General features: G+C 51.4%; 7 protein-coding genes across 7 annotated transcripts; 4 read left to right on the top strand and 3 right to left on the bottom strand.

Annotated features, from left to right (window-relative positions):
• Window positions 1–280: 280 nt before the first annotated feature.
• Window positions 281–1,240, top strand: IUM83_15221 (Zinc (Zn2)-Iron (Fe2) Permease (ZIP) Family; the record flags this gene model as incomplete). The annotated part of the gene is made up of 1 exon (XM_067940023.1): window positions 281–1,240. One exon carries the CDS (start codon window positions 281–283, stop codon window positions 1,238–1,240), a length of 960 nt encoding a protein of 319 aa, XP_067794474.1.
• A 469-nt stretch (window positions 1,241–1,709) lies between these two features.
• Window positions 1,710–2,357, top strand: IUM83_15220 (STI1 protein; the record flags this gene model as incomplete). Its single annotated transcript, XM_067940022.1, has 1 exon — window positions 1,710–2,357. The coding sequence occupies one exon, from the start codon at window positions 1,710–1,712 to the stop codon at window positions 2,355–2,357; it is 648 nt and encodes a 215-aa protein (XP_067794473.1).
• Window positions 2,358–2,558: 201 nt separating this feature from the next.
• Window positions 2,559–7,571, top strand: IUM83_15219 (putative methyltransferase; the record flags this gene model as incomplete). The annotated part of the gene is made up of 12 exons (XM_067940021.1): window positions 2,559–2,744; window positions 2,823–2,899; window positions 2,968–3,023; window positions 3,091–3,374; window positions 3,461–3,511; window positions 3,607–3,779; window positions 4,039–4,194; window positions 4,272–4,662; window positions 4,745–4,909; window positions 6,365–6,447; window positions 6,829–7,219; window positions 7,296–7,571. The coding sequence occupies 12 exons, from the start codon at window positions 2,559–2,561 to the stop codon at window positions 7,569–7,571; spliced, it is 2,289 nt and encodes a 762-aa protein (XP_067794564.1).
• Window positions 7,572–7,697: 126 nt separating this feature from the next.
• Window positions 7,698–8,168, bottom strand: IUM83_15218 (putative catechol O-methyltransferase; the record flags this gene model as incomplete). The annotated part of the gene is made up of 1 exon (XM_067940020.1): window positions 7,698–8,168. The coding sequence occupies one exon, from the start codon at window positions 8,166–8,168 to the stop codon at window positions 7,698–7,700; it is 471 nt and encodes a 156-aa protein (XP_067794565.1).
• A 121-nt stretch (window positions 8,169–8,289) lies between these two features.
• On the top strand, window positions 8,290–13,673 carry IUM83_15217 (uncharacterized protein; the record flags this gene model as incomplete). The annotated part of the gene is made up of 7 exons (XM_067940019.1): window positions 8,290–10,132; window positions 10,201–10,268; window positions 10,341–10,379; window positions 11,190–12,173; window positions 12,240–12,368; window positions 12,437–12,472; window positions 12,555–13,673. 7 exons carry the CDS (start codon window positions 8,290–8,292, stop codon window positions 13,671–13,673), a joined length of 4,218 nt encoding a protein of 1,405 aa, XP_067794562.1.
• Window positions 13,674–17,568: 3,895 nt separating this feature from the next.
• Window positions 17,569–18,702, bottom strand: IUM83_15216 (pectate lyase D; the record flags this gene model as incomplete). The annotated part of the gene is made up of 1 exon (XM_067940018.1): window positions 17,569–18,702. The coding sequence occupies one exon, from the start codon at window positions 18,700–18,702 to the stop codon at window positions 17,569–17,571; it is 1,134 nt and encodes a 377-aa protein (XP_067794563.1).
• Window positions 18,703–21,225: 2,523 nt separating this feature from the next.
• Window positions 21,226–22,368, bottom strand: IUM83_15215 (putative polysaccharide lyase; the record flags this gene model as incomplete). The annotated part of the gene is made up of 1 exon (XM_067940017.1): window positions 21,226–22,368. One exon carries the CDS (start codon window positions 22,366–22,368, stop codon window positions 21,226–21,228), a length of 1,143 nt encoding a protein of 380 aa, XP_067794560.1.
• Between the last annotated feature and the right edge of the window lie 2,048 nt (window positions 22,369–24,416).

Raw genomic sequence — 24,416 nt, 5'->3', positions numbered from 1 at the left:
GCTGGTCCTATCGCGCCACTTGAATCAACCAGCCTCAAGTCCAGCTGACGAGTATTACCACTGCTCCTTTAGTTAGTACATCAGGGTGGATACGTGTGGACGGCACGCGATTTCGATGAGGCGATAGACGTCTGCGCTCGTGCTCACGGGTTGAGCTGGACTGGAGCCTGATGGCCGCTTCGCCCATTCAAGAAAGCTCTATCAGAGGCAAAGGTTTCTTGCTGGGGCTCCCCTGTGACTCGTACGAGACCAAGATTGTTCAACAGCAACATCCCCAAGTATGACCTCGGGCGACAAGTATATCACGACGGCATTTCAGCTCAACATCGCGGCAGCGCTCGCCACCGTTGTCGGTGGGTTGGTCATCTGCAGTCCGCGAACCCTCCGGCTGGCCACCCCCATGGCGTTGTCGACGACGCTCAGCATATCGGGCGGGGTCACTGTGTTCATGTCACTCGTTCTCCTCTTCGCATTCTCAGTGCTCGAGTTCAATCAAGCCTTCCAGAACGACGTCAGCAGTAGTGACGTCCTCGACGGCCAGACGTGGGTTGCCGCTACGCTATGTCTGGGCGTTGGGATCATGATCGTCTACTTGGTGGACTTGGTGGTGCAGAAACTCACCCCGGGGGTCGATCCCGAGACTCCCAAACAGCTCGCCAACAACAGCGAGTTGCAGGGATCCCTCCGAGGCAGCATCCAGGATAGCGTGCTGCTGGAGTCGCCACGAGATCAAGGCTTTGTAAAAATGGACGAAGCTGCCAAGGAGAAACTGCAGCGAATGGGTATCCTCAGCGGCATCGCCATTGCGCTCCACAACATCCCGTCCGGGATGGCCACGTTCACGGCTGGACTAGACGACCCCGCGTTCGGACTGCCCATGGCCATCGGCGTCGGTCTTCACAACATGGCCGAGGGCGTCGCTGTCGCAGCGCCCGTGTATTTTGCGACTGGCAGCAAGTGGAAGGGCATCATGTGGTGTATCATAGCTGCCGTTGCCGAACATGTCGGAGCATTCATCGCTTTCGGTGTCGTGGGTAAGGATGTTGGCGCCTTCGACCAAGCAGCGCTGTACGGCGTCGTTGCAGGGATGATGTCGACTATCACGATGAAGGAGATCTTCCCTACTGCTTACACGTACGCCAATGGCCGCATCCACCTCGTCTCCAACGGTGGACTCGCGGGCATGATACTCATGGCGTTGAGTCTATCTTTCTTCAAGCATGTGGGCGTAGGCAAGTAGTGGGAGGCAACTTGAAACATGAGTGTTGGCTATAACTGCCGTTGCATTGATATGAGATCCCTCCAGAGTTGGCTATCTATCGAATCCGATGCTAGCAGCGTGGGAGGCATGACCAGTCTATCCTGTGGATACAACTTCACAAGAATGATTTCATGTTTTTGCTGGGAATGGATGTGCGTGACACTAATAGTCAGTTTAGTTCTCATCGAAGTGTGCAAGGTCCGCGTTTTGCTGCATTTAGTACACGTCAATTTGCTATCAACCAGCTGACCAGCATCGCAGGGGCCTTTTCGGACCAGCTTCATCTTCTACTAGACAAACCCGTTGGTGTTCGCACTTCTCGTACCATTTTGGCTATTTGTTTTTTTTAGTTAAACGTAATTGTTATTAAAAATAAAAATAATTTAAATGAAATGTGCGCACATTTCGCTTTTCAATTCAAATACAACGCGGAATAAAACTGACCGAAATGACGGACCAGGTGTCGTCTTCGCGGGCCTGTAGCTCGCCCGCCAAGGCCCCACCCGTACCGCCGACTGGCATGCGTTCTCCCACGAAGATCCGCACTCCGACCAAGTTGGTGCGGCCACGAGAGACCCACTGGGCGTCGAGAGCCAAGGACGTGAAGAAAAGGTTACTCGAGGCAGCAGACGGCCCCGCTTCGAGCTCGCTGCCGCCCCCCAAGCGCATCAGACTCAGCTCCACGCAGCCCAGTACGCAACAAGAGACTGCGAGTCCTACTAAAGAGGTTCCTAGCGCCGCACACGTCGTGGAAGCGGTGCCAGAGCCAAAGGAAGACGAGGGGTACGCGGGTTACGCGGAGGGGTTACAGCGTCAGGTGGAGGTGGCCCAGTGCCTAGAGGAGGACTTGCTGCGGGACAACGCGAGGTTGAGGCTCAAGGTCCTGAGTCTGAGGGGAGAAGTGGACTTTTACTACGGGGTTCTGGCCAGAGTTGAGTTGGTAGCAGCCCAGCAGGTTCGGGAGGGTGGTGAAGGCAGAAGTAACCACCAGCAGGAGCAGGTTGCGCTGCTCGCAGAGCAGTTGCAGCGGATCATCAGTGCTTCCAAACTAGTAGGTGAGGCCGTGGCTGCAGCGGAGAGTGGTGAGCCAAGGTGACGGGGTTCTCGGGGACGCGATAACTGCGCAAAATAAATTATTATCGGTGTCTTTTTTAAATTCAATAGTTGGGTTTTGTATCAGAAGTTTATTAATAAAATTCTGGTAAATTGTAAATATTATGGTGTGGTCCACAGTGGCAGTTACAATTCTGGTAACCGTCGATGCGTGTCATTGCTCCTCAAATCTACTGGTATCGCGATGGACGAGGACAACGTGGTGGGAGCGCTCTTCCTGCAGAACGGCGAGGACAACGGCTACGACCCGGAGGACTTCGTGCAGGAGCTGGACGTGGGGGAGTCGGCGCCGCGCTTCCGCATCTCCGTGGCCGACGACGACGGCGGGATCCCCGGCTCGCTCTTCGCCTGCGCCGTCTGGAACGGAGCCGTGCGTGTTGTCACCGCCTAGAAAACTCAATGCAATTTCCCTTCTTCACTAGAACTGCCACCTGCAATTGCAACGCAGAGGTTCATCGCCATGCACTTCGCCAAGCACCCGGAGCTGGTGAAGGGCCGGAGTGTCGTGGAGTTTGGCGCGGCGTCGTAAGTGGCTGTCGAGCGAACTCAAAGGGGGGAGAAGAGTGTTGACCGTTTTTTTCTTACTGCTGTAGAGCCCTGCCGTCGCTCGTGGCGCTGCACTTCGGAGCGGAGGTGGCGGTGATGACGGGTGGGTGAAGCTGTTTCGGGTTGAGGTGGCTGCTCGTTTGACTCAATCGATGCGCTTTTCACTGTAGACTACCCGAACGACCTGTTGCTGGAGAACATAGAGACGAATATTAAGCGCAACGAGCACCTGCTGGGTAGTGGGAGACGCGAAGTGCGAGGACACCTGTGGGGCAGCGACACGACGGGGGTGCTGAAATGCCTCGATGCTTCAGAGTCAACGCCGAGATCTTTCGATGCGGTTGGCAAAGAGAGTGAAGACTCAGTGGCCGAAACGGCTGATGGTGTCGAGCACTCGACGAAGAATCGATTCGACGTGGCTGTCGTGGCAGAGTGTCTGTGGCTGCATCACTTGGTGAGTTTTGGTACTTGCTGCGTGTGCATGCGGAGTAAGGCGAGATAACTCATAGAGCGTGCTCACTCTGACTTCTTGTTATTCAGCACGGGGATTTGCTCAAGTCCATCGACGCGTGTCTGGCGCCAGAAGGAAAGGTAAGCGAGGAGGTCTCTTCGTCCGTGAAATCCTTATCACTTTTAACGATGTGGTCGGTTGGTTGTTGCTGTGTGTCATATTTTGGCTGGAACAGGTATTCGTGAGCTTCGCACACCACGTGCCAGGCCACGAGCAAAACGATTTGTCCTTCTTCACGAAGGCGAAGCAGTTGTACGGGTTTGACGCCGTACACTTGGACACATTAGCCTCGCCCCACGTATTCAACGCTGATTTACTGGTCGACCAGTACCTGTACATGCTCACCAGGTCCAACCACTCGACTTGAGCATGGCAATTGATACATACGGTAGACGCCGTCAACCCAAGAGACAAATACAAACACAGTGCTCGTTGCAATTACCCGTGTCTGCACGCAAGAGAATCCAGCACCGAGTGCGGATCACATGTACAATCATTCTACTGCAGATGAACCTGTACCGTAATCTCTTCGTTTGATTTTGAGAATTTGATGATGCTCTTGGCACTGCAAGCAGATTCCCCTCGGTTTTGTTCCTCATCGGACCAGAGCACGTGCCGCTCGAGACTCATTCACGCATTTGCGCCGAAACAAGCACACGTCACTCAAGTTCCTCAAGATGAGCTCAGCACCAAACCATGCCGACCCCTGGGGACTAGGCCGCAGGCCGACTAAGGAGGAGATGGACCGCTGGGCAGACGAGAAGTGCGGGCATTACGCTGGTTACGTCAATATGTCAATACTGTCGAACTCACTTCTTCCCATTGGGTTACGTGTCACAGCTCTGCCAAGTGTCTGGAGTACGTGAAGCAGCACGCAGAAGCAGGCAACCCGGCCTCTGTGATCGCAACCATCGATGAGTTCGCATCCACCAACCACATGATGAACATTGGTCCGGTGAAGGGCGCAGTCATCGACGAGGAGATCCGCAAGAAGAAGCCCGCCGTCATGGCGGAGCTCGGCGCTTACACGGGCTACAGCACCGTGCGCTTCGCGAGTCTGCAGCGTGAGGTTGCGGGCCCGGACTCGCACTACTACTCGTTCGAGTACTCTCCGGTGTTTGCGGCTCGCGTGCGTGAGATGGTGGAGCTGGCGGGGTTGACGAACCAGGTGACGGTGTATGTCGGCGAGTTCTCGGAGCAGTACGAGGCGCTTCGTGGCAAGAATGTCGATGTAAGTGCTGTGTGTTTCTGTGGGTATAGTGATAGTAGTTTCCCGATATCTGACATTGAAATTGTTGTTGGGATTTCCGTAGCTGTACTTCATTGACCACGAGAAGTCCGTGTACCTGTCGGACCTGAAGTTGATCATCGGTAGCGGGACGTTGGCTCCGGGCTCGATTATCGCTGCGGACAACGTCGTGAGGCCGGGCGCTCCCGACTATTTGGAATTCATCGAGAACAGTCCGCAGTTTTCGACGGTGCGTCACACGGTTCTCTGTGGACACGACGGCAAATTGTTGCCGGACTTATCGATCGCTACTTTCAGCGGCTAAGGCAATGGCATAGACTGTTGGTGGAAGTTATGCGTCGACCAAATTGCACGCCTTGCGCTTTAAAGATCTCGTCATTTCGCTAAGACGTTGCAGATTTATGGTTTTGTTGGACATGCACGAGTTATTGGCTGAATCGCTTTTGGGTTCGTTTTCATCGCTACCATAACTACAATGAATAGTGCCGACTAGTGTACTCCGCAGACATGTTTGTGGATTTTACCATAGCAGTGGGAAGCGCAGTGTCAACTATAATATCAACGTTATGACATCAATCGTGAACCTCAAGTTCGACCTCAATCTTGGGGAACAATATGGAACCGTATTACTTCTGAAGTATACAATATGGAAACCGTACTGTTCCTCAAACTTGAGGGCGAGCTTTAGCACGATTGTTGTCATAACGTCAGGTCAGTGTTAGCCACGGAACTGGCAAGCCGAGTGAATCCAACAGCTTGTACATGTATGGGTCGTACGATTGGGCCATACGGCACAGGCAGTCACAAATGAAACGCTTTGAAGAAATCATGAATGGCATTTTTCTTAACGTTTTAAGAGGTGCTCTCAGCTTGCTAATATGTTTTTTCTTTAAGATTCAGCTACGTAATTTCAAATGTAAATGTGCGGATGCGCTCCTTAGTCGAACGATTCAGCCGTTTGGTTCAGTAGAAGAGAGCTGTATACTACGCTTTCTTGTAATTGGCTCAGGTGTTCTTGGAAGAGTTAATGGTAGGATCTTGTCCGAGTTTGTTGAACAAGTACTCGATTATTCTGTCAGAGTTCTGAGTCTTGTTCACGGCGGAAACGGCCTCTTCTACCCAGTGAATCACCTGCACGCAATCAATTTGGTGCTTTCCACCAGGTGGAATTCTCTGAGAGATTTTTCACTGCAGGAATTTCTTACTAACTGCAGCTTTCAAAGGGCGATTGGCGTCCAAGTCACAAATCTGCATGATGAAAGTCAATCCGGCGGGGATAAACTCATACACAGGACCCTTCTCGCTCACATACTCAATAACCTTTTGACAAGTGTGTGGGGAAGCTGCGTCCCACACAAGGTCAATTTTCTTGCCGATCAAAGCGTTCTTCTTAGCACGTGTTTCTTGCGCCTTGATCCAGCTCGCGTTCAAGTCATTTAGGAGCAGGAACTTCTTCATCGTGGCCGCGAAATGAGGAAGCAAGGTTGTAGCTGCGTACAAAACCTAATGTTAGACTTGGTTTCAAACCGCTTTTTAATGTTAAGAAACAGCATTTTTTTTCAGAAAGAATTGGGCCAATTTGGCGAAATGGCAATTTTAGTTCCTAAGCATTTCATTTGTGAGGTTCGGTAAGCAAGAAGCAAGAAGGGGGGACTCACCACTTGTTCACGGCACCTGGTTGAAGGCAAAGCTACAGTTGCGGGAGGTTCTTGCACGCATCGACTTCACATTAAACGACTACAGCGCTACCCCTCCGAATGCTTTAGGGTACGTTTGCGATAGTGATTACACTGGTATCAAATCAAAGGGGATCTTTCTGGTATTCACACTGTATTTATTTTGCACCATAGCTAACCAAAATAACAGGGTATCGAAACGTGGCCGCAGTCATATTGAAGGGTAGCCCTGTTCCACGTTCCTGAGGTGTGGAGCACGTGGCGACACGAGATTCACTTGTTAATCTGCAGCGCCAGTATCAATACCGTACTCACTCACACGTCCAAGTCTACCACGATGAGCTCAAAGAATGACCATGTCATGACACGAGAAGAGTTTGAAGACTTGATGGAAGGCGCATGCGTCACCAAGTTGGCAATCCTACTATTATTTGTGCTGACGGTGTTGCTTTTAAATACGTTAACTGTGCAGGTCGGCCAAATGTCTGGAGTACGTGAAGCAGCACGCAGAAGCCGGCAACCCGGCCTCTGTGATCGCAACCATCGATGAGTTCGCATCCACCAACCACATGATGAACATTGGTCCGGTGAAGGGCGCAGTCATCGACGAGGAGATCCGCAAGAAGAAGCCCGCCGTCATGGCGGAGCTCGGCGCTTATACTGGCTACAGCACCGTCCGCTTCGCGAGTCTGCAGCGTGAGGTTGCGGACCCGGACTCGCACTACTACTCGTTCGAGTACTCTCCGGTGTTTGCGGCTCGCGTGCGTGAGATGGTGGAGTTGGCGGGGTTGACGAACCAAGTGACGGTGTATGTTGGCGAGTTCTCGGAGCAGTACGAGGCGCTTCGTGGCAAGAATGTCGATGTAAGTGCTGTGTGTTTCTGTGGGTATAGTGATAGTGGTTTCCCGATATCTGACATTGTTGTTGGGATTTCCGTAGCTGTACTTCATTGACCACGAGAAGTCCGTGTACCTATCGGACCTGAAGTTGATCATCGGTAGCGGGACGTTGGCTCCGGGCTCGATTATCGCTGCGGACAACGTCGTGAGGCCGGGCGCTCCCGACTATTTGGAATTCATCGAGAACAGTCCGCAGTTTTCGACGGTGCCGCTCGACCCCCTGCGGACCCGATCGCAACTTGTTGCCAGACCTGTCCATTGCTACTTTCCTAGGATAGATAATGCGGACTTCCGCTTCTGGGGCGAATTTGAGTGAGCCATGAACGAGAGCAACATCTTCAGAACAGGCAAGTGCATTGTTGCAGTTAATTAGGCTTCATCGATTTGGTTGTAGTATTTGTCCGCGCGGCGGGCGGTGTCGGCGGACCCTTCGAGTCGTGGTTTACATGTCCGAGAGCAGCATGTACAGCGTGAGCTTCGCCGCCCTTGGCTTCTTCTCTCCGCTGCCTGCGCTTTTAACGGGGCGGGTCGTGCGGGCCAGGTCGATCGGCGGCAGCGTCCCCGTCACCGCGCCGTTGCTGGCTTGGTCGGCGCTGTCGCGAGGGGTCTTGCGGAACAGAGTCTTGAGGAACTTCATCGGAACTCGGTTGAATGCGCAGGGGGGGAAGGTTCGACTCGGATGCGGCGAATTCGCGAATGGCGAGACGCTTGACAGCAGTCGAAGCGTGGAAGCGGCGATGAAGTGAAGGCGCGTGGCCCACAGTTTGTGACCGCGTTGCAGCGATACCCCTCCGGAATGCATGTAGACCATGCCCGAATGTATGCTTGCACACGACGGCGCTCCCGTCTCAGCCACGATCAGCATCATGCCGGCCCTGCTCTGCTCTGAGTTAGCGGAGACCGTGGTCACCATGACCAGAGGTCCTCGAAAGGACGTTGGTTGGGACTCGTGACGGTTGGTCTGGTCGCCGTGAAGCACGACCCTATATCCCCAAAGCGATCTTGGTCCTCCTTGGTCGAGATTCTCGAGAAGGATGGCGGAGCGCAAGCGTTGGGACAAGCAGCAGGACTTCCACCCGTCCCGAGCGGACAGCGGCTCGGCCTCAAGCGCCGAGGCGAAGGCGGACCCCGTGCTCACCAAGCAGCTGCAGTACATCAAGGTGCTGGAGGAGCGCAACCGCGTCAAGAAGCGCCTGGCCGCCGCGTCGAAGCGGAGCGACCGGCTGCAGGAGCGGGAGGAGGCCTTCGTGACGGCGTTCAACGTGCCGGCGAGAGGCGCGGCCGCCCAGGCCACTGCGACGTCCTCCTTGTCCTCCCGAAACTCCAGGTCGGCCACGACCGTGCTGCCGACCAAGTTGGCGACAAGGCGAGACGAGGCTAAGCTCTCCAAGTGCAGGTCGGCCCCGTCGACGACGCTCAACTTTGGCCCGAGCTCGGACGCGGAGAACCGCGTCCGACGCGCCAAATGGAACCGACCGCAAGCTCCGATGGGGGTCGCGGTGGAGCATCAGGACGGAGTGCCGCTGTTTCGGCTGACGACGCGGGAGGAGGAGGAGGTGAAGAGCGAGCAGAAAGGAGGAGCGCAGGCTGAAGACACAGAAGTGGACGAAGAGGAGAGCTACTTGGAGGAGTCGTTCGAGGAGTTTGAAGACGACGAAGACGAGAGGGAGAGCGCAAAGAGACAAGAGCTGGTGGTCGAAGACTTCGACGAGGAGGCGGAGGGTGATGACGGCGTGAAGCCGACGGCAGCAGAGCAGAACACTTCGAGCTGTGGCTCTCCTGTCGATTTATCCAGAACGACGAAAGAGCTGGTTGGGATTATCCAGCACCTTTCTCGAACGAAGCAGAGAGCGTTGGTCGATGTGCTTCAGAAGTTCCAGTCGAGCGAGCAAGACGAGAGCGACGTCAAGGTGTTGCAGAGCTCGATTGGCGACCCTGCCATTTGGAAGGAGATCGCGTCGACGCTGAACGCGCCTGCAGAAGCAAAACGGGCTGTTGAACATGCTGTTGATGACTCAGGCGGAGCTGCTTCTAGTGCTCCCGACGTTCCGACCGTGGCGCCGTTAAAGAATCTACTGGAAGAGCAGCTACGATGGGAGGATCAGTACGCCAACGAGATGAAAGAGCGCCTTGAACGGGAGCGAGAAGTAAAACAGCGAATTCTAAAGGAAGCGGAAGAGCGTCGCGCTAAGATGATGAGGCAGTTGGAGGATGAAGAGCGGGAGATTGAACGCCTAATGGAAGTCAAGCGACAGGAGCGCCTTGCTAAGCTACGCGCACTCCAGGAAGAGGCGGCTAGCGCTGACACCGCACTCAATGATCTTGTCTTAGCAGGAAAATCATATGAAGTGATCAATGCTCCAGCCGCTGTGGATGATAAAGCCGTCCCGGTAACTAAACTAGAGGCCAAGTCGAAAGGCAAGAAAGCTCGTGAAGATTTCCCAATGGATGAGGGATTATATGCTGCTGATGCTAAAAGCGAGCTCCAGGCAGCAGCTATTCGAGAAACCAGCGAAATTGATCCTCCAAAGGCCCTACCAGACTCAAAATTACAGTTGAATCCCATCGCTGTTGTCCCAAAACTCAATCTTTCTGGTTCAAGGGCAGCTACCAGTTTATCGCGCTACGAGATCCGCGTAAAGTTATTCTCAACTTGGAGTAAAACTCGAGTCGTCGGACTGACACAGATCTGCGTTTACGATCTCAACGGCGAAGAGCTCAACGTTAATTTGGAATTGGTACAACTTTTCGACCAGCCTACTGGTAAAGCGCTACCCAGAACAAACGACATGGTGCGCGGCTTGCACAAGCTTTTCAATGGCGTAGTTCAAACCAATGTTGAGAAGGACATGTGGCTTGGGCGTTTTGGGGATTCAGGTACCTTGCACTTATGTGTTGTGATGGTGATGATGCTTTGTTGCGGACTATAACCCCTTATGCTGTAGGTGTCCTTCTTGTTAGTTTCGAAGTACTGTCAGCCCCCAGCAAACTCTGTATTTGGAATTACAACAGTGTGCGTAGTTTATTCTGTCTCTTGAAATTTGCCGCGATATTAGAGCTGACCTCCGCGTTTTTCGTGCTTTAGAAAAAACATACAGCGTGCACACGAGACATCGAAGTGTTGGTGAGAGGCAAATGTGTGTGGACGGGTTCTTTACCCGAAACCTTTGGAGACCCGGACGACAACCCCTGTACGTGGATTGATTTGCTTGGTAGCGCGCGGAAGACGTCGCGTACTGCACGTATCGAAAACAGTTCCGCGTCAGTAGCAGATAGAAGTGATGTGAAGGAATCTTCTCAATGGATAGAGGCAATTAAACCGCAGCAACGATCAGAAGCTGATCCAGAAAGGATATCTGAGAAATCTAGTGAAAGTACTCCAATGTGGCTTACAGGCTCGAACGCTTCCTCAGCAGCATTAGATCGCACAGCGATGACCAGCCGATCCACAAGCAACCTTGACGCGTGGATGGCAGATGAAAAACCATCCTCGGGCAGTTTAACTAGTCGACGGAGACAAGGGAAACCTGTACACGGTGCGGAACATACGATGGATAACACGACATTCGTGACCACGAACGAGTTACACATCGATCGAGCTGAGTTTAAATCCCAAACAAGCCCGGTACCTGACGAGAAACCCCGATATCAGCAGGACCTGACGATACCTTCACTGGCGTCCCTCTCATCTTGGGATAGTCTCGAAAAATTCAGTAAAACAAACCGAAGTCGACTTCCGCAGCCTACTGACAGCGCGCAAACAGCTTCACCTGCGGTGGATGGATATTTCGAAGCGAAATCCAAGATATCGACTACTCGCACGTCGTTTACAACCTCTGCACTACTCACGGAACTGCGGCAAGGATCAATGGCGACCACGTTTTCGGCTGGGCCGTCATCGTACCCTGATCTCTTAAAGAATTCGCCATCTCAGCCAAGCTTTGTTGATACCTCACAAACTGCTAATGATACGGCTAATACTGGGGCGATCGTGGACATCCCGATTCTCCCGAATGGTAAGTGGCTGCAGATTGAGATTTTGAGCACGTGGGGTGACCCGTACTACGTCGGGCTCAACGGAGTAGAAATTTTTGATCACCGCGGCGAGTTGGTGAAATTTAATAATCCAAGTCAGCAGGTGACAGCTTGCCCGGAGAGCATCAATGTGCTGGAAGAGAACAGCGACGACCCACGCGTTGCCAAGAACCTGGTGGACGGGGTAAACTTCACATGTGACGACTTTCACATGTGGTTGGCACCTTTCACGCCAGGCCAGGCCCACTACGTTTTGCTAGAAATGAACGTCTCGGTCTCCGTATCAATGGTACGAATATGGAACTACAACAAGTCACGCACGCACACTTGCCGCGGAGTTCGTGAGGCTCGCCTCATCCTTTACGAATCAGCTCCAATTAAGCTGATTTCAGAGAGTGAGAGCAAGCGAACCGATAACGAAGATTATGAGAAAATGATCTTTGAAGGCGAGATACGTCAGGCTCCAGGCCTGGTAGGGGCCGAGAGCATGGAGATCTCCAATGAAGTGATACTATTCACACAAGAAGCCGCAATACTGGAAGCTATCGAGGCGAACGATGAGGCCTTGCGAACCCTCGCTAAAGAACAGCAGCGTGAAGACGAAGATACCCGAGAATTTGTTGCGACGGTGCATCGCTCAATGGAATTGCAACGCCCACGTACGTCCGATGCTGGATCTCGCACAGTTGAACAGAACCAGGAAAGCGATAGGGATGACAGACATCAGCTTCGTGTCGGCAACGATGGACGACCCATGACGATGGCAACTCGCTCGCTAGCAACTCGAGGTACAATGGTGAGGACTTCGATCGATTCCTGGGTTATCGAGGAGCCTCAACAGCGATCGCCAGATGCGCTGAAAATGAGTGATGGGGTTGGAGTTGTAAGTAGCGGTGGCGAAGCGAGCTCCGATGAGAACTTACCGCGTGGTAGGCATCTCACACTGCAGCTTCACAGCACATGGGGTGACAAGAATTACATCGGGTTGACTCAGGTCGATGTACTGGTCGGCTCGCGAGGGACTCCGATCCCTCTAGACGTTTCCAACGTCGATGCTACACCGCGAGATTTGGCGTCGGTAAGTTCTACTTCATCGTTGTTTGCATCGCTCTTAAGCTAACGTATTGTGTCTTCGTTGTTGTTTAGATAGGGTACGTCGGCGATCCTCGAACGATTGACAAAGTGAGGCCTAGTTCCGTGTACAATGTAGTATATTTCATTGATTTCATATTAAAAAATTGACCAGGCTGTTGTGTTGATGTAGCTGGTGGATGGCGAAGCTACTACTTGCGATGACGCGCACATGTGGCTCGTCCCATTGGAAGCTGGGAGCGTGCCTGAAGTGCGGATTGAGCTCAAAACAGCCCAGTACTTTTACGGTCTTCGGATCTGGAACTACAATAAGTCTCCAGAAGACACCTACCGTGGTGCCAAGCAACTAGTTGTATTGCTTGATGGTGTCGCCATTTCCCCGAACGAGACAGGTTTCTTGCTTCGGAAAGCTCCGGGCGTCGCTGATTTCGACTTTGGGCAGCTCGTGCGATTCTCTGAGGAAGTTGGGACCCAAGAGAAACTACCTACGTACGCGGAGCGTGTTCGTTATCCATTCATTACTCGAACATACAAGACGCCAATCATTCGACAAGACTATGAGGCTCCACTATATCCTCAAGGCTTTTTGCTAAAAATCATTTGCTGGACAACATGGGGTGATCCGTACTATCTTGGCCTGAACGGTTTTGAGCTGTACGATTTCGCTGGCGCTCGGATCATCGACAAACCATCGATTATCACCGCTGTACCCTACTCAGTATCGGAGCTAGACAACTCAAGTGGGCGACAGCAAGACACACGAACGCCCAACAATCTGCTAAGCGGTCTTGATAAGAATACGTGGGAAGCACATGACTCCTGGCTGGCACCGCTTGCAAGTTCTCTAGGGAACCAGCAAGGAAACATCGTGTACATCGGATTCGATACTCCAGTGGTGCTGTCGATGATCAAGTTCTGGAACTACAGCAAGACGCCAGAGCGAGGCGTGAAAGACGTGGATATTTACCTGGACGATATGCACTTGTTTTCCGGAACTCTACGAAAGACACCGGTAGCAGATGCAAATGGGTCCAGCAGTCGCTTCGGCAAGGTGCACAAGGTGACGGAGCAATTTGGACAGCCCGTCCTATTTTCATCTAGCCAAGCTCAAGTGGACTCCGAGAAGCGGAGCGTGTATTATTGTGGAGTTGAAGAGCAAGATGTTCTGGGAATTAATGAGGGTCAGGTCATGCAAGAGTCCCGAGCGATGTACCGCAAGCCCGACCCAGGAGCAGAGGGAGTCGTTGTTGACCTCGACCTTCGTCCCATGACAGCCGTGTGTCGCCAATAAGGCGCTATTTAATTCATCCACGTGGTGGTGACCTGCTATTAGTTGCTACAATAATTGTTGAGGTAGTGCAGAGCCCATAAATACCTGAACACAGATCAGTAATGTTGTCTGTCACGTCTTGCGATGCTACGATGGACGGAATTAGCAGCTCAGTGATAACTTCACTCGCAGTAGCAAACCGATCATTTGGGTCTACAATGTCTCGTAGCAGGGCGGCATCCACCGCAGGAGGCAGCGACAGCGCCCGAACGCCTACGGTTCTTTCGAGATGGGCTTCGCGCTACTTGGAAGGTAGAAATCTAGAAAGCGCTGGACTGTTGAAATCTACTGCAGAGGCTCTCATCCAGCAAAACCACGCGCGACAAGTTGTAGCGCGTGATAAAGTGTTCAAACAAGGTCTACCGTTCTCGTGGTTGCGTTTTTTCATTGGCGTAGGGTCACTGGCGTTGGTATTCTCCGACATTTTTCGCGGTGGTCTCGGTGTGTCGAGCTTAGAAAAGTATTACCCTTCACTACACCCGGATGAGGTGCTGGGCTTTGGGACATCGTGGAATTATTCTGTATTTGCAGCTACCAAGGAAGATGCATACAGCGGAAATGTAAACGCAACAGTATGGACGTACAAATTTGATTCGACGTCGATTGTTTGGCGCGCATTTGCGAACCACTTGTCAATTTCAGAGTATCCCGATTGTTTCTTGTATAAATCTCAGTGTCCTAGCGAGTCTTTTGACGGGGACGCCGCGTATAGAATGATAGACAGCGTCGTGGATGCTATCGCGGGCCTAAATAGCACCAGAACGAAGCGAGCATCAACTGCAGCTGGGCCCGTGGGGCTTACTTTGCGGACCGAAAATGATTACATCGACCGGCTTCATCAGTTTTTACTTCCAAAGTGGTTCACGAACTTCAATTGGCGGACAAACCAGGCGCTCTACTACTCGCCGCAATCGCTCTTGAAAGCAAATGCTCGTAGTATTTGCTTCCCTGTCAAGCGCGCTCGTGTGAAAACACCTCGATTTTGTCGCGAGCTGTGGACCAACCTAAATAGATCTTGTGCTCCTTCTGATACGAGCTCCAGAGCTGCCGGGCTACTGTACGTACACACGATGGAACGTCTTCGCGAAATCCAGGCTCGTTTCCCTAATGCAACCGTGGACCTGACATTTCTTGAGAGTCAAGAGGACATGCAAGTTTGCCGAGGTAGCTTAACCACAACCGGTTTTCGACGATCTGACGTTAGTACGATAATTCGAGCACGGCATTGTGTCGACAACGGTCATTCGTCTAAGGTGTGCGAGACTGTTTTTGTGGAAGATTATCGCTACGAAACAGGGCTGCTAATATCGGATGTCGTTCAATGGTACACACTAGTTGCGTCACTACGAGGATTTGGACAGACCTACTTTTGGCTTCGTGGACTTGGCTTGATGCTTAGTTGCTTCTTTGTCTTCGGAGCCATAAAGGAAAGGACTTCGATCCAGAGCCAGATACAAAAGACTCGTGAGCTGTTGATGAAGGTTCCGACACAGTGTGTGGTTTACGGAAGCTCCGTCCCAGTTACATGCTACGTGATAGCTCACTTGCTGGATGCCCCCTTCACTTACAATGTTTTGGAGAGTCACTTCTTCTCACAGGCTGGTGTTTTACAGATAAAACCCGAAGCATTCGTTGCTTACGCTGTGGTTCAGATGCGCTCGGTGTGGATATACGCACTGGCGTGGCATGCTGTTGTTTGGGCTTCTGCCTTGCGCGGAATTGTTCGCAGCAACCAACTGCATATCGGAGTCGTCGGGGTTCCAGAGTTCTTGCTGAGTGGATTTTCGAGCGTCACACTCGTAGCTCAGTATCGATCAACTTCCTTCCGGTCGGCAAGAGTGCTGAGAACGATAGTCTTTCCTGATAATATGGGAGACGGGTGGGAAGCAGCAAAGTACCAATACAACTTTGTGCATCGAGGGAGAGGCAGTATTTTACTTGGAGGGGTAGTTATAGATCTCAAGTTTCTGATCTGCCTACTACTCCTGCTCGCATCTGCGTGGGTAATTCACGAATTGTGGTCGCACTATTGGGATTGGAAGCGAAATCATTGGTATTGGCTCGTGTTACCTCCGACACCAGTGCCATACTCTGCGGGCATTCTGTGGCCGACTGTGAGCGTGTGCGTTCAGTGGCCGGCGGACTACTACTGCATTCGGGACGAGCGACGCCTCGGACTACACGTGGCAAATGTGGCGGAAAAGATATACCTCCTGCGAAGACATCCTATCACGTCAAGGTCATGGTGGAAGCAACGTATAGATGCGCGAGTGTTTGCGACAACAAGTACGAGATATATCACGAAGGAAGATCTGCGTCAGCGTCCGCGTTGTGCACGGAAACAGACCAATCCGTATCGATACATTCAGCATTGTCTGAAGTGCCTCCATGGGCGTTCCGTCGAGGTCGAGGCAAATGTTGCCTTTATTAACGCAGTGCTGATGAGTGATCCGCTTGTGTATCTGTCTATGATGCTGGGGACGGACCATTCGACCGAGTTGGCCTACTATCAGTCGGCGTGGCGACCACGTCAGATTCTTCTTCTGCCCGAAATGGTAGTGTGTAAAATCAACCCGTATGCAGGGGGATTGAAGCTACTGCGACGAGTTCATCCGTCCGAGCTTACGTGGTCGCAGCTTGTCCAATGTGGCTAACAACCGCATTGATCGTACGCCGCAATGTCCTAGCTCAATCCTATCGACGACTTCCATCAAAATACAAAAACTATAGCTTCTTATATGTTGACAGTATGAAGGAAAGGATAGGGAACTTTGAGCCGCCTATATACATGCACGTGAATCAAGAAAACAGCTAACAAAATTAACCACATAGCATTTGGTTCATTTCATTTTTTCTAACTTACATCTATCGTTCGATGGTGTTGGATCAGTCGGCGATAACAATGAAGACAGCGCTATCTTGGCAAGATGGAGTGCATGCTACATGTCAAGACGAGATCGATGAAGCGATCAACAGTCATATTGTGTGCTCACACTTTTTATCAGGTTGTATACTTTTAGTGACTGATTGGATCACCAATTGACAGTTTATTCTTGAACGCGAAAGTTTCAGCGGTGGTGATAAGAACTTGCCTGGTGTGCGCTACTGGCGCCAAAGAGATCTCGGAACTCGGCTTCTTGCCCATCGGACGAGTTCGAGGATCTGGACAGTGGCTGGTCTTATGGTACTTGGAACGCCAAATACACATAAGTACACACGAACACGGAGCTGCTTTGACGGTCACTATTTTCTCCGAGGACACTGCATTCCGACATTTTGGCTGCTTTAGAACTAATAATGACATCTGTTCGGGTAGCATCATCTGTGTGTCATGATGAGCGCTTGCTGCGTCTTCCAACTGGGTTTTACATGATGCGAAGCAAAATCCACCGCGCGTGGAGAAGAAATCTAGGATAGATGCAATGCACTAATTCGACAAACTCACACTCAACAAATTGCTTTTCGCAAAAGAATTTTCAAGCGCAATCTACCCTTTTCCTGGATGCGCTTCACGATTTGACTCGTTTCTCTTGAATTAGTTTTCTCCGACGTTTCTCGCTCCAGCATCGGAGTGTCTGATCTGAAGAACAAGGGAGTTGTGGACTACAGATCAAGAGATATCCAAAAACACAGTATCGCCATCGCACTCATTGAGAGCAGGACCAAGGAGCCCTAAAACTGATGTGGGGATGATAAAACTGCGCAGTACAGGAACGCACTCTATCAAACGCACCATCAATTATGTTAACGCAACTTATACGCTACCAGTACCCAAAATGCATCTAGCCTATAGTTGTCGACAATTTGATCTTCGTGGCTGTAGAAGAATCTGTCCGTGTGATATTTGCAGATCAAATCAGTTTTGCTGCACGATATCCTGCTGCTCGGCGTTCTGCACGACGCTCTGCTCAGGGTCCTGCTGCTCTGCACTGGGAGCAGTCGTCTTGGGGGCCTTCGTCTTGGGCGCCTTCGTAACCTTGGGGGCCTTCGTCGCCTTAGGGGCCGTAGTGGTGGGGGTCTTCGTCTTGGGGGCCTTGGTCTTGGGGGTCGTCGTCTTGGGAGCCTTGGTCTTAGGGACCTTCGTCTTGGGGGCTACCGTGACTTCACTTTGAATGATAGGAGTAGTGGTGTTACCATCGGCACCACTTGATGCAACGCTCGACTGCTGCACGGCCGACTGCGAGGCATCCGCGTTCTGCTCAGGGGAGCTCTGCTTGGCCTGGTTGATGTCCTGGTTGATGTGCACGTCACTGGCCGAGTACTGGCACAGCTCACCAGACGGACCCTGACCAATGATGCTGGGCTCGCCCTTGGGGTTGCCCTGCGACCACTGGCACACCTTCACGCTGGCCTTGCTCGACTTGACCCAAATGTTGCTGAGCGTGGCCTTGTCGCCCCAGTTCTTGTTCACCGTCACGACCGCGTTCGTCGGGTTCACGACGTACACGTTGGACACGGACACCTCGCGCGACTTGGGGCCGCACGTGCCACACGAGCGGTAGATCTTGCTCACGTCCTCGCCGTAGAAGCCGTCGATGATCACCTTGCCGAGGCCGTTGTGCTGGATGACCTTGTCGTCGGCGTAGCGGGCGCCACCGCCGATGATCTTCGACACGCTCGACGCCGAGCCGCCCTTGATGCTGAGCGCGTCCTCGCACACGTCGTCCCACCACACGTTCTCGATGATGCAGTCGTGCTGGTCGCAGTGGACACCCTCCATTTGGTTCTTGCCGATGATGACGTTCTTGAGGGTGGCGCCGGGCTCGAGCCTGAAGACGGCCGTCTGCCACCCGCTCTCGGCCTGGCCATTGCACTTGACGTTGGAGCGCTCGAACGTCTGCATCTTGCCGTCGAAGACCTCGCCAGCCTTGATCGTGCGCACCTCCGAGAACTGCACGAGGCCCTTGCTGGACGGCCACGAGCCGTCGGGCAGGGACGCAGCGGAAGTGACCGCGATGAGAGCAACAGAAGCGGTGAAAAACTTGAACATCGTCGGTGGCAGCTTGTTCGGCGCTTGCTTGGTCCGTTGCTGGCGAATTGATTAATGAGGAATTGTCAGGGCGACTAACGTTGGAGTCCGTGAGCAGGCCTATCTTCAAGGAACTCTATCCGAGCCTTGCGGTGCAACGCGAAGAGCTGGAGTACCAGTTGTTTTCCCGCAGTCATGCTGCTGCGTGGGGTACATTTAATACATGTACACCGCAAACGACCGTGGTCCACGTACACTGTACATGTACTGATCCTAGTCGGCCTTTCTTGGTCGCGCGTCAAATCTGTGACGATTGGTCATGCCTGTCAACTTGGCAGTGTGTCTGGCAACGCTACGATGGCGTCGACAGGTTGGCATAATTTGCTATTCGTAGAGCAGGTAGAGTTCTGAGGTTTTATCGAGCTGCTACATAATGCTTTAAGAAATAAACCTTGGCTCTTTATCGATGCCAAGCGAGACCCTAATCATATACCTTGTGCGTAGATAGCCTTTCGGCGCAATAGATCAAGTGATCTTGCTAGCCAGCTGCGCGGTTCTCTTTCAGGCGGGATTGCCGCTACAAAACAGTAATGGGGTTCGCGATTTGCATGGTGGTCTCGATGAGGGAGGGAGGGGGCGAGAGAGGAGAAGTCACAAGTGCATGTTTTTTTAGTGTCACGTTCGACTACTGGAAACAGATGTTACGATTATTTTAATTTATTTTGTACGTACGTGTATACACCGAATTAATCATCTTTTAAGATGTACTTTTAAATACTTTTAAAAAAGTACTATTAATATATAATAGTGGCAACCGCTTCGCTTCCGAGACTGTGGCAACCTAAGAGCACGGCATGATGCCGCATGTGACATTGTTGATGTCGCGGGCCACCTCGTCAGGGTAGCAGTGCAGATTGCTGATGACTGACTCGTGCTCGTATAGCTCTGCGCCCACCAGCGGGGTAACGGTATGCTAAACATGTCATACACTCGGTGTAAATGGCCGTTGCAGCACAAACACAAAGCAATATCGCTTTGTGTTTGTGCCGCATTTGTGTGGTTTTTGGAAGATTCCAACTATGCAACGGTGCATCTTGCAGGAAACATACTACACTTGCAGTGAAGTCATGCACCAACACGATGCTACATACAGATATAGTATACATGTAGCATTATTCAAAATAAAACAATTGGAGAAACCAAAGGCATTTTGTTGTCGCTACGTATGCCCTTTCCTTGAAGATGTGTTGCAGCTGGTCCGCTAGTCCCGTTAATTTATGCATGTATACTCCACGTTTGTTTCTCGAACACCACACGGGGCCGTAGCCTACGGCCCATAGACCACTGATGGCCACCAGTCGTGGCTGTCAGTCGCTCTCGGCAGGCACGACCGTCTATCTCGGCTCTATAACGGCAACTTCAGTAAAGCTTCGCGTAGGCTACGCCACGGTTTTCTTTTGGCAAGGGTTAAATCGAAAGTATTGGTAGAGTACTGCAACCGCGAGAAAAAACGTAGGCACAACCTCAACCTTTACTGACGTCATCGTACGCTGCCAAACACCACATAGCAGAACATAAAGAGTGGATTGATGAGCTTTGAAATCGCTTAGCCAAGAGTTCATTAATACTCTATAATACATTGACACTTTGATCTGGTAACCTTCCAATAGATGATCTACCCCACCATGCATTGTCACTCCACGCATTCAAGCTTTAATTTTGGAATGCGATCAAAGCGCCACTTGATATCGGTACTTTCGACTTGGTTTTGGAAAGCATAATTCAAATCGCTTCGGCCGACTAATTTCCCAGCGAATGAATTATAATTTCTAGAGACTCCTGCGACACCAAAAGCGTTAATCTCTTTCCTAAGTGCTGCAGTTTGCTGTCTACTCGGCTTCCCAGCAGGTCGCCACTCTAAGGAGTTGTAACCAACTCTCCAGCCATTCTAAACAAGAATTTATATTAATATTAAAATGAATCTGATTTGCTAATCAATTATTAAAGAATATAATTATCAATAAATATTTTAAGTGATATGATTGAATTTCAACTATGTAAAGTATATGTCGAAAATATTATTGCATTTGTTCTGCAAATAATGATATATAACTTATTAATACGTGTATTGACATTTCAAATATTGCGATAACCTGCGTGTTTATGAATTTTACAATACATGTATTGCTAAAACTGTAAGTGCTGTACTACAGATATCGCAAGACAGGAGTATTTTTCGCGCTAATTCTCCACGAGTTTAATACGCTGTTCTTGCAAAAGTCGCGAAGCCCTGCTTCCAGAGTAGAGTCTCAGGAAGAAGATAGAGGAGTTTGGGTTACCATGAAGGGAGAGAGAGGACTCACCCTGAAGCCAGATAGACAAACCGTTAATACAGAGAGTTATTACTCTATCAAACGCACCATCGATTATTTTAACGCTACTTGTACACTACCACAAAGCGCTTTTAGCCCACGCACTTTGTATTGCAGTGTAGGTTGTCAAGTTTCATCTTGGTTGCAGTAAAAGACTCTACTCGTGCGACGTTTAGCCCAGCAAATCAGGGTCAACAAAGTTCTGTTGCACAACGTCCTGCTGCTCTTCGTCCTGCTGCTTCGGGCTAGGAGCCTTCGTCTTGGGGGACTTCGTCTTCTTAGGGGGGTTAGTAGCAGGCGCCTTCGTCTTTTTAGGGGGGTTAGTAGCAGGCGCGTTCGTCTTGGGGGTCTTCGTCTTCTTTGGGGCAACAGTGGCAGGCGTCTTGGTCTTGGGAGCCTTTGTCTTCGACACCTTCGTCACAGTAGGGGTAGTCGCCTTGGGCGTCTTTGTCTTGGGGGCAGCGGTGATCTCAGTCTGAGAGGTGTAGTCATCGTCTTCCTTCGGGAAAGACTGCTTCGGGTTTTCAGGTGAGGACTGCTTCCCCGAGTTCATGCTCTGGTTGATGTGCACGTCACTGGCCGAGTACTGGCACAGCTCACCAGACGGACCCTGACCAATGATGCTGGGCTCGCCCTTGGGGTTGCCCTGCGACCACTGGCACACCTTCACGCTGGCCTTGCTCGACTTGACCCAAATGTTGCTGAGCGTGGCCTTGTCGCCCCAGTTCTTGTTCACCGTCACGACCGCGTTCGTCGGGTTCACGACGTACACGTTGGACACGGACACCTCGCGCGACTTGGGGCCGCACGTGCCACACGAGCGGTAGATCTTGCTCACGTCCTCGCCGTAGAAGCCGTCGATGATCACCTTACCGAGGCCGTTGTGCTGGATGACCTTGTCGTCGGCGTAGCGGGCGCCACCGCCGATGATCTTCGACACGCTCGACTCCGTGCCGCCCTTGATGCTGAGCGCGTCCTCGCACACGTCGTCCCACCACACGTTCTCGATGATGCAGTCGTGCTGGTCGCAGTGGACACCCTCCATTTGGTTCTTGCCGATGATGACGTTCTTGAGGGTGGCGCCGGGCTCGAGCCTGAAGACGGCCGTCTGCCACCCGCTCTCGGCCTGGCCGCCGCACTTGACGTTGGAGCGCTCGAACGTCTGCATCTTGCCGTCGAAGACCTCGCCAGCCTTGATCGTGCGCACCTCCGAGAACTGCACGAGGCCCTTGCTGGACGGCCACGAGCCGTTGGGCAGGGACGCAGCGGACGCGACCGCAACGAGAGCAGCAGAGGCGGTGAGAAACTTGAACATCGTGACTACAGCAACGAAAGTAGGAGTGGAGCTGGCTGGGCGCGTGCTTGGCCACTTGCTGGCGAATTGATTAATGAGGAGTGTGGTCGGGCGATAAATTAATGTTGAGTCCTTGGTTTGGTCGATGTCGCGCAGAGATGGGGTACCAGTTGTTTCCCCCCAGCCACGTTGTAGTGTGGAGGTGTGATGAGTGACCAGGCCTTTCTTGCCTGTCAAATCTGCGCCGACATGTTATGCCTATCAATTTGGCATTGTGTGTGGCGGTAGTGCGTGACAAGCCAACCCATTTGCTGTTCGTTCAGTATCCTCTGGATAGACTACAGGAATCATACTTGAAAGCTGCCGCCATCCAGCCTCTGACAGAGCGCGCGAAGAGTGCCTCGTACATGTCATGTGTCATACCAAAGAGCCCGAATAATGTACTCAAAGTATAGAGTACACTCCGGCAAAACTAGCGCGGCAGCTTTGTTGATTAAACGATTACCGGAAACATATGCTTTTTAATCCATTTCCGCATCCTTTACTAACGGTTACCCTTGTATCAGATTTAGCAGTAATATCATAAAAGAGAGGTATTCACGAATACGTGAGTACCTCCAGTACTCGCTTGTTGACCTGGCCCTCGGACAATTTTTTTCTGCTGACGCGTGCCAAGGAGCATTATTCATGATACCACCAACCCTCGCTGCTACTAGAATCATATATCCTTGATGCAACGAGTTTACCCCCAAAACGACTTCCTCAACCTCTTATTCATCCATTATTCTGCAAGTGTGTCTAACTGCAGGGGCCGATCGCAGAAAATCCTGAAGCCCGTAGTGATTGCCGTTTGCTGGTCTAGCCCCTCTATGTGGGTGCTCTTCGACCGGCTGGGCGTTTCTACTGTGTTCTTGCGTTCGCTTCACCAGAACATCGTGGTGCTCGTAGAGAATGCGGTGTCCCGTATCGTTACATGCACTCACTTTGCACACATACTCTACATGCAGCTCATTATTTGTATTGCTGGGCGAGTTTCTGTGCTATTCAGCTGGTTACCGTGGATGAAGGGTTCTTTGTTTCATTCGCATCTGAATCTCCTTAATTCTTGTGCTTCGTAACTCGTCGGATACCTAAATATGCATGGTTTTTGAAACTAGATCACCTTAGCATATAGGTGCCAATGGAATTTGCTCCAAAATCCAATATTTTTATGAGGCTCGTTATAGTATTGTCAAAGCTGTCGTCAAGGAGTTACCTCGCTAGTACTGCCTGAGTTTGTCAGGCCGATACATGTAATAAGTTATCATTCGCATGCAGATACAAAGTCTGCCGAAAAACGTTATTACCCCAGTACCCCCAAGAGGTTTATATGTGTGGCCATGTCTAACCGGTGCGTGTCAGTGACCAATGTCGATTCGGTTACACTGATAATGAGTGAGAACGTTTGGAGTCGACGGACTATTATACCAGTACAAACATTCGCATTTTCAACGAGGTGCTAAGAGACCTCATTGGAATATCTATTTACGTAATGGTTTTGGCTTCGCCTAATGCTGGTGCCATGGTGGCCAGTGTGGTAAACGCATAGTAGCAAATCGGTAGTCTGCCCGTGGTGCAAGCAGATCTCAAGCAAGGCTTTTGAACATGTACTTCACTTTCGAGGAGCATTACCGTGCATAATAGTGCCCGAGCTATGTCTTGCTACATAATATGCATATATTATACGGTATGACCCGATTGGTCCTCGTGGGCCGCTATTTGTTCGATCTAAAACATATAGCTAAAACGACGCGGAGACCTCCTATCCCAGCCTTTCCCATGGAAGTGCCGCTTCAGTGCATATACATTATTAGCAAGTTGAGTTTTCTGCGAGAGGTCGAATGTAGAAATTGAGTATCTCAGTAGATTATGGTTGGATCAGAAACGAAGCGTACGATGCTGCCTTTTCATCGTATCCATTCGTCTCATTAGAGTCCTGGTAATCATAGCGAGCCAAGAAATGGTGGATGTGGGATTTCCACAAAAAGTGATGAGATTTCACTGGTAAACGCGACGAGTTTTACTCATTT

The sequence above is a fragment of the Phytophthora cinnamomi genome (genome assembly GCF_018691715.1).
Source record: "Phytophthora cinnamomi strain GKB4 chromosome Unknown Contig24, whole genome shotgun sequence".
NCBI lineage: Eukaryota > Oomycota > Peronosporomycetes > Peronosporales > Peronosporaceae > Phytophthora > Phytophthora cinnamomi.
Note: the sequence above shows the minus strand (reverse complement) of the source record. Positions and strands in the feature narration are given on the sequence as shown.